This window comes from Tupaia chinensis, unplaced genomic scaffold, assembly GCF_000334495.1.
Source record: "Tupaia chinensis unplaced genomic scaffold, TupChi_1.0 Scaffold000605_1, whole genome shotgun sequence".
Lineage (NCBI taxonomy): Eukaryota > Metazoa > Chordata > Mammalia > Scandentia > Tupaiidae > Tupaia > Tupaia belangeri.
The window spans coordinates 2,090,292-2,097,444 of NW_006160123.1; the positions used below are offsets into that span (position 1 = coordinate 2,090,292).

Here is a 7,153-nt window from a genome sequence, read left to right on the forward strand (position 1 = left end):
GGAGGAAGTGAGAAGTAAATGAGTAAGACAAAATGTTGAGCGCTTTCACTAAGGAGTGACACTGAATACAATAGAAGCCCTGTGGAGTTAGCGACCCCGCGGGGCTGGACTGGAGAAGGACTGACTTGATGGGTTGTCCGCGTGCGTGGTGGGCCTCCAAAAGGGTCACTGGGGGCAATTTCCGCTGAACCGTTTTTCGGAAAACACGGACAGCTCCTGAGGGACTGCTGCGAGATGAGGAACGTGGTGATCGAGGCGCTGGCGCAGGGGCGTTAGCTGTCACTGGATCCTACTTGAAAGATACATGGATAGCGTCTGCAGCCAAGGATGCAGAAACGAAAGGCGAAAAACTTCTCTAGATTCCCCCCAACCCCCTTTCTCACATAGGGCAGAAAAGATCAGGAGATATAGAAGCTGGGCCTTCTGGAGACTGGGCGGACTAAAAGCTTCGCTTCGCACGGCAACGGGATTTAACGCTACACTTCCCAGACCTCCGTCCCCACCCGGAACTCTGGTTCCCTAACACCGAGTTTGACGCCGGAAGGGGAAAACAGATGGACCTACACGGGAAAAGTTGAGAACCCGGCCAGAAAGAGCAGGTGACACCGACGGAAGACACGCTCGGGCTGCGGGGAAGTAAGAGGTAGCCCCGGCGGAGGTTGGTATCCGGCGGTCTTGGAAGGCAACACAGCTTTGACAGGTGAGGGTTGAGGGGACCACCCCACTGCGGCAATGCTCACTGTAGCCCCTACTTTTATAAGTGAAGTGATAAAATCAGTTGACTCAGGTCCTAAAATGAATTCATCGAATATTTTATTAAACTATTGTTTCTTTAAAAATCCAGCAGAAAAATTTGCTTCAAAGTTGACACAGCCTTTTGAGAGAGATTTCAGCAGATATTTGAATTATTTTTGGGTTGATCATCAGTTCCATGAAGATGAGGCATGTGTTTTTATTCATGTTGGCAGTTTTCACAGTGCATAATACAGTGCCCTGCTTGTAATAGGCACTGGGTAAATGCTTATAAGTGAACGGGGAGCAGCAGATGGCGTAATGGTTATGTCGCTGGACTCCCACCTAGTTTGAGTCCCAGACCCCATGACTTAAAACTCATGCCAGGCACATGTGCGTGTCTGCCCAAAATCACAAGAGGAGCTGGGATTCCCGTTTGGTGTGTGATTTCTTGCTTTTTGTCTCTGTCTCTCCAGTGAGCGCATGTACCCTATAGCAAAACAAACAAACAAACAAAAAACCTCTAAAAAAATTTAAGAAAAAAAGTGAATGAATTTCATCATGATGTTGAGTTTAAAATTGTAATGCATTCATTTCCACAGTGGTGACTCTCCAGTGTTTCTTCTCTTATAGGTGGAATTGTGCTTTTCCTTGAAACTTTGTTCCCTTGTATCCCAGGGAACAATTTACATTTTGGCTGTTTCTTACCATGGCTTTTGTTTACAAACTGTTGAATGGCATTTACATTCTCAGAAGATGCCCGAAACCAGGTGCTGCCTTGCATCCATTTTTGGGTGTTCACTGTGCAGACTACTGTTCCAGTAGTCTTCACAAACCAGAGTCTACTCCTAACAAAGCCTCTTCTCAAGGGAAGACTGAAGGGGGGTTGCAAGGACATGACCGGAAAGAAGTTGCTTTGGATGTAACTTCTCCAGAGGAGAAGCTTGAAGTTAGTTTTGACAAAGCAATTCAGAATGAGATAAAGGACCATTTAAGGTATTTGAAAGATGAAATTGTGAATCGTTGGATTGGGCCAGTAGGCCGCTCTCTGAATGAGGTCTTGCTGGAACAAGCCAAGGTCGTCTGGCAGTTCCGTGGGAAAGAAGATTTGGATAAGTGGATAGTGACTTCTGATAAGAAGATTGGAGGCAGAAGCGAAGTGTTCTTGAAAATGGGCAAGAATAACCAAAGTGCTCTGCTCTATGGAACTCTGAGCTCAGAGACTCCACATGATGGGGATAGTACCCAGAGTGGGTACTGTGCAATGATATCCAGGATTCGAAGGGTAGGTGAGGCCCAGGACACATAATGTTCTAGTAAACAGGGGTGAAAGTCCCTGTAGTTCGAATTACAGCAGACAGCTTTTGTTTCTGTAAGTGAAAACACCTGGCATGTTACATATGGGCCACTCACCTGTGTAGGGGGATAAATGATTATTCTGCACAAGTGTAAAGTGGGAGCACGAGGGAGAAGCAGTCCTGAGGAGGAGTGATTTGGCACACTTTGGGCCAAGGAGCATTGTACATTTGAGGAATCCTGAGAGGTTAGACATTTGAAAGATATCTCGGGAGATTTGCATTTTTTATGACATAGATCACAACTCTTATAATAACCAAGGTTCTTTAAAGGAGACGAAGGGTCAACCTCTGTGTGTGTGTGTTTGTGTGTTTGTACTTTTAATTTTAGAATAGTGTAGATTTATAGAAAAATTGTAATGGCAAGTCTGGCTTCCTGGCCTAGTGGCTAAGGGAGCTGGCTCCCATGTGCCCAACTACATGGTTCAAATCCTGGCTCTGGTTGCTTGAAAAACCAGAGCACTGCTGAGCACTGGTGCACACATGCCAAAAATCTCAACAGGATAAAGAAATGGAGGAAAAGGGATTGTGGTATGACCATGCTCCATTGAGGCACTTTCTCCTCCCTGTCTCTCTCTTTCTGGCAGTGCACATGCCCTCCGGCAAATTAAACAAAACAAAAACTTGAGCTCTATTTTTCATAGTTATTTGGCTTCAGGGAAAGTAGTTGTTATAAAATGGGCCACTCTGAAGCCTTTGCACCTAGGACCAGGGAAAGAAAATTCATTGATTTCCATTCACTGAACTAAGTAAGTGTCGGTCCCACGGAAACACTGTCCTGGGCCAGTTGTGGCTTTAACATATCTTAGAAATGTATAACCATGTCAGTATTTTGTGTTAAAAATGATTATCAGGTTCATCTGCCTTTTTATGGTTGTGGAAAGTCAAAAAAGACAGAAAAGTGGGGTGGGCAGGTGGTGTGGTGGTTAAAGGCACTGGACTCCCACATGGCCAACCACTGTTCAAGTCCTGGACCTGGTGATTTGCCTTCTCATTTTTTCTCTCTCTCTTGCTTTCTCCCTCTCTGATCAAATTAAAATAAAAAAAAATAAATAAAGTTAAATAAAATAATTCTTTTTTTTTTTTAGTTTTTTTTTTTTTTTTTTAAGAATTATTTTATTAGGACCAGCAGTTAGCATAATGGCTATGTCACTAGACTCCCATGTAGTTGACCGCAATTCGAGTCCCGGCCCTGGTGGCTTAAACTCATGCCAGGCGCATGTGCATGTGTGCCCAAGATCCCGAGAGGAGAATGGAGGAGAAGGGATTATGGTGTGGCCATTCCCCCTGGGGGTGATTTCTCGCTTTCTGTTTCTCTGTCTCTCTCTGTCTTTCTGGCAAGCACATGTGCCCTATAGCAAAAAAAAAAAAAAAAAAAGACAGAAAAGCAGTTAGTAGGTCTTTCTTATGCTGCTCACTTCTTGCTGAATGTGGAGGAGAGTGAGGTAAAGTTAACTTTTCTTTCCATACCTCAGGGGCCATTTGAGAGGAAGAGGCCTCATGACTGGTCTCAGTTCAACACTTTGTATCTCCGCGTCCGTGGTGATGGCCGGCCCTGGATGGTGAATATCAGGGAGGACACGGATATAGTCCAGAGGAAGAATCAGATGTTCAGTTACTTCATGTTCACTCGTGGGGGCCCTTACTGGCAGGAAGTCAAGGTAACAAACTTCAATTTTCTATTTATAAAATTGAAGTTTTTTGAGATTATGATTATATGATACTTTCTTTTCTTTCTTTTTTTAACTAATCTTTAGCAGATGGGAATGGAGTAGGTAGAAGGAAGGGGACTGGGGACTTCAGGGAGAGAAATAAATTATTTTCCTTTTATTACTACAAATGTTAGTTTCTAACCAGTAAATTTGTTTTTTTTTTCTCCCTTTTTGGACGAGGGGGATGGTTTGAGAGCCTATGTGCTCACCAGAGAGAGACCTAGAAAGGCGGAAGAGGAGAAAGCAGTGTCCAAGGGGTGTGGTCATGTTGCAGTCACTTCTGCCATTTCTCCACCCTTTTGGGATTTGGGGCATGCATGAATATGCATCTGGCATGTTTTTCAAGACACAGTGGCTAGGACTTGAACCACAGTTGGCTATGTGGTATCTATCTCCCTTACCCGCGAGGCCATGGTCATGGCTCTAACCAGTAAATTTTTTTTAAAGAATTGTTTTATTTAACTTTATTCATTTATTTATTTGACCAGAGGGACAGAGTGAGAGAGTGAGAGGGAAAGTGAGAAAGGAAGCCACCAGATCCAGGACTCAAACCTCAGTTCGAAGAGGTTCACTCTACCTGGACTCAGCCATGTGGGAGTCCAGCGCCCAACCTCCACACCACCTGCTGGTCCTGCTGTATTCATTTTCTGTTGCTCCATAACAAACGATCACAAACATAGCAGCTTAAGGAATGCCTAAGCAATGTGTACCTTTTAGCTCACGGTTCTGTGTAAGTAGGAACACAGTGCGCTTGAGTTTCATGGTCAGGTTCTGAAGTCAAGGTGCATTGCTGGGCTGTATTCCTTTTCTGAATCTCTGGGGAGAGTCCACTTCCCAGGTCCTTCTGGTTGTGAGCCAGATTCAGTTCCTAGTGATTGTAGAATTGATGTCTGTGTCCTTGCTGGCAGTCAGCTGGGGCCACTCAGCATCTCCCTGCTGCCTGCGTTCCCTGGTATAGTTGCCTTCATCTTCAGAGCTAGCAATGGAGAATCTTTCTCCCATTGAATCCCTCTCATTCTTCTAATGTCTTTCACCCTATTATGGGCTCAAGTGATTGTCAAGCCTACAGAGGATAATCTCCCTCTACATCTTAAGATCAGTTGATTTGGAAGTTTAATTATATTAACAAAATAATCCCTCTATAGCATCACTGTGATTTGTGTTTGATTGAATACCTGGGAGGTGTGTGTATACAGGGGTTAGAAATCTCAGGGCCATCTTAGAATTCTGCTTACTACATGGGACCAGCAGATGGTGTAATGGCAATGTCACTGGACTATCATATAGTCGGACCATGGTTTGAGTCCAGGACCTGGTGGCTTAAAACTCATGCCAGGCACATGTGCATGTGTGCCCAAGATCCCAAGAGGAGAATGGAGGATAAGGGATTACAACATAGCCATCCTTCCGGGGGGTGTGTGTGTGTGTGTGATTTCTCACTTTCTGTCTCTCTGGCTAGCTCACATGCCCTATAGCAGACATTTCTCTTAAAAAAAAAACGTTGGGGCTAGCAAGTGGCATAGTGATTAAGGGGGCTGGACTTATACAAGGCTGTGGTTTGAGTCCCAGACCTAGAGGTTTGCTTTCTCACTTTCTCTCTCTCTGTTCCTCTCTGGTTAAAATACATACATACATACATACATAAAGATAAATAATTTTTTTTTAAAAAGAATTCTGTCTACTATAACTGCCAGCTGCCCTCTAAAGGAGTTGTGTTGTTTGTTTAATCTTTTTCTTAGCTGTTTATAAAAGCTGTGTTTCTACTAATCTCTTGTCCATAACTGTTATAGATATCTTTTTCATAATTTATCCTTTGTTGTTTGCTATCAGTTTTATTTATTTAATTTTTTTTTTTTGGGGAGAGATTTTTGCTATAGGACTTGTACACTTGTCGTAGAGACAGGGAGAGACAGAGAGACAGAAAGCAAGAAATCACCTCCTAGAGGGGATGGCCATGCCACAATCCTGTCTCCTCCATTCTCTTCTCAGGATTTGGGGCACGCACACATTAGATGTGAGTTTTAAGCCGCTAGGTCCCAGACTCCAACCACAGTCAACATGGGAGTCCAGCGACATGACCATTATGCCATCTGCTGATCTCTCAGTTTTATTTTTTGATCCTAATGGCTAGCCACTTGTTATAACTGACTCTATTAAATAACTAGCATTAAATTTAAACTACTATCTTTTTTTTTTTCTTAGAGGTTTTTGCTATAAGGTGCATGTGCTCACCAGAAAGAGACAGAGAGACAGAAAGTGAGAAATCACCCCCTAGAGGGGATGGCCACGCCACAATCCCTTCTCCTCCATTCTCCTCTCGGGATCCTGGGCACGCACACACATGTGCCCAGCATGAGTTTAAGCCACTGGGTCCGGGACTCGAACTGTGGTCGACTACATGGGAGTTCAGCGACATAGCCATTATGCCAACTGCTGGTTCCTAAACTTCTATCTTTTATCATTTCGGTTTCATACAAATGCCTCAATTGCATATGTTCCAGCTGTGAAATAAATGGTTTCTTCTTTCAGATTCCTTTTTCCAAATTTTTCTTCTCTAATCAAGGAAGAATCCGGGATGTTCAGTCCAAGCTTCTGCTTGACAAGGTAACATTTTCCTCTCCTTTTGACTCAGAACTGTGTCGTCTTTATGAAATAGAACTCCTGTGAGGATGAGTTCAGTTCATTTGGAAGGCTGGCAGATGAAAGGTGGGCATTCCTACTCAGAGCCACCCCGTTCCATGCACAAAGGTCTCCACTCAGACTTGTTCTGTGAACTGCATCCCCATCTTGGATGAATTCTAGCATGGGACCCTTGTCAGCATGCCTACATTTTACGTTAGCTTTAAAGTCAGAGTTAAGGAGAACTTCAAGGAACCTCTTAGGCTTCCATGCTGTCCTTACTAGTCTGAACATGGCGCTGCCTAGAGGGGAAGGGAGCGGAAGTAGAATGCGGACAGGAAAGTAGTCTTCTGCATCCTCTCATTGTTACTGTGTACTTGCTAAGTGCTGATCACTATAAAGACTCATAGGGGATTTTAAAACCTCAAGGCATCTTTAAACTTGAGAAAGAAAATCTATACTTCAAATGTTAATCAATTTTCTCTATTTTAAATTTAGATCTCTTCCATAGGCTTCACCCTGGCTGATAAAGTAGATGGTCCATTCTTCTTGGAAATAGACTTTATTGGAGTGTTTACTGATCCAGCCCACACAGAAGAATTTGCCTACGAAAATTCCCCAGAGCTTAGCCCAAGACTTTTTAAATAGAAAAGATCACGTCGTAGTGTATTATTAAATAACTTGTAGTAGCATTCATGATGACAAAGATAAAAATAAAGTATTTTTTTCATGGGA

General features: G+C 43.4%; 1 protein-coding gene across 2 annotated transcripts; it reads left to right on the forward strand.

The window, feature by feature from the left end:
- The first annotated feature begins 585 nt into the window (after positions 1 to 585).
- On the forward strand, positions 586 to 7,153 carry NDUFAF1 (NADH:ubiquinone oxidoreductase complex assembly factor 1). 2 transcript variants are annotated; one of them, XM_006158668.3, is made up of 5 exons: positions 586 to 700; positions 1,366 to 2,017; positions 3,563 to 3,748; positions 6,329 to 6,403; positions 6,930 to 7,050. In XM_006158668.3, exons 2-5 carry the CDS (start codon positions 1,442 to 1,444, stop codon positions 6,951 to 6,953), a joined length of 861 nt encoding a protein of 286 aa, XP_006158730.1. In that variant the 5' UTR covers positions 586 to 700; positions 1,366 to 1,441; the 3' UTR covers positions 6,954 to 7,050. The 2 variants fall into 2 exon arrangements, with proteins under 2 accessions (XP_006158730.1, XP_006158729.1); XM_006158667.3 differs by having other exon boundaries at positions 587 to 700; positions 6,917 to 7,153.

Coding starts and splice junctions, on each gene's coding strand:
- NDUFAF1 (XM_006158667.3), top strand. CDS start 1,442: ATGGCTTTTGTTTACAAACTGTTGAATGGCATTTACATTCTCAGAAGA. Junction 3,749..6,328: donor CTTACTGGCAGGAAGTCAAG/GTAACAAACTTC, acceptor TTCTTCTTTCAG/ATTCCTTTTTCCAAATTTTT. Junction 6,404..6,916: donor CCAAGCTTCTGCTTGACAAG/GTAACATTTTCC, acceptor TTTTAAATTTAG/ATCTCTTCCATAGGCTTCAC.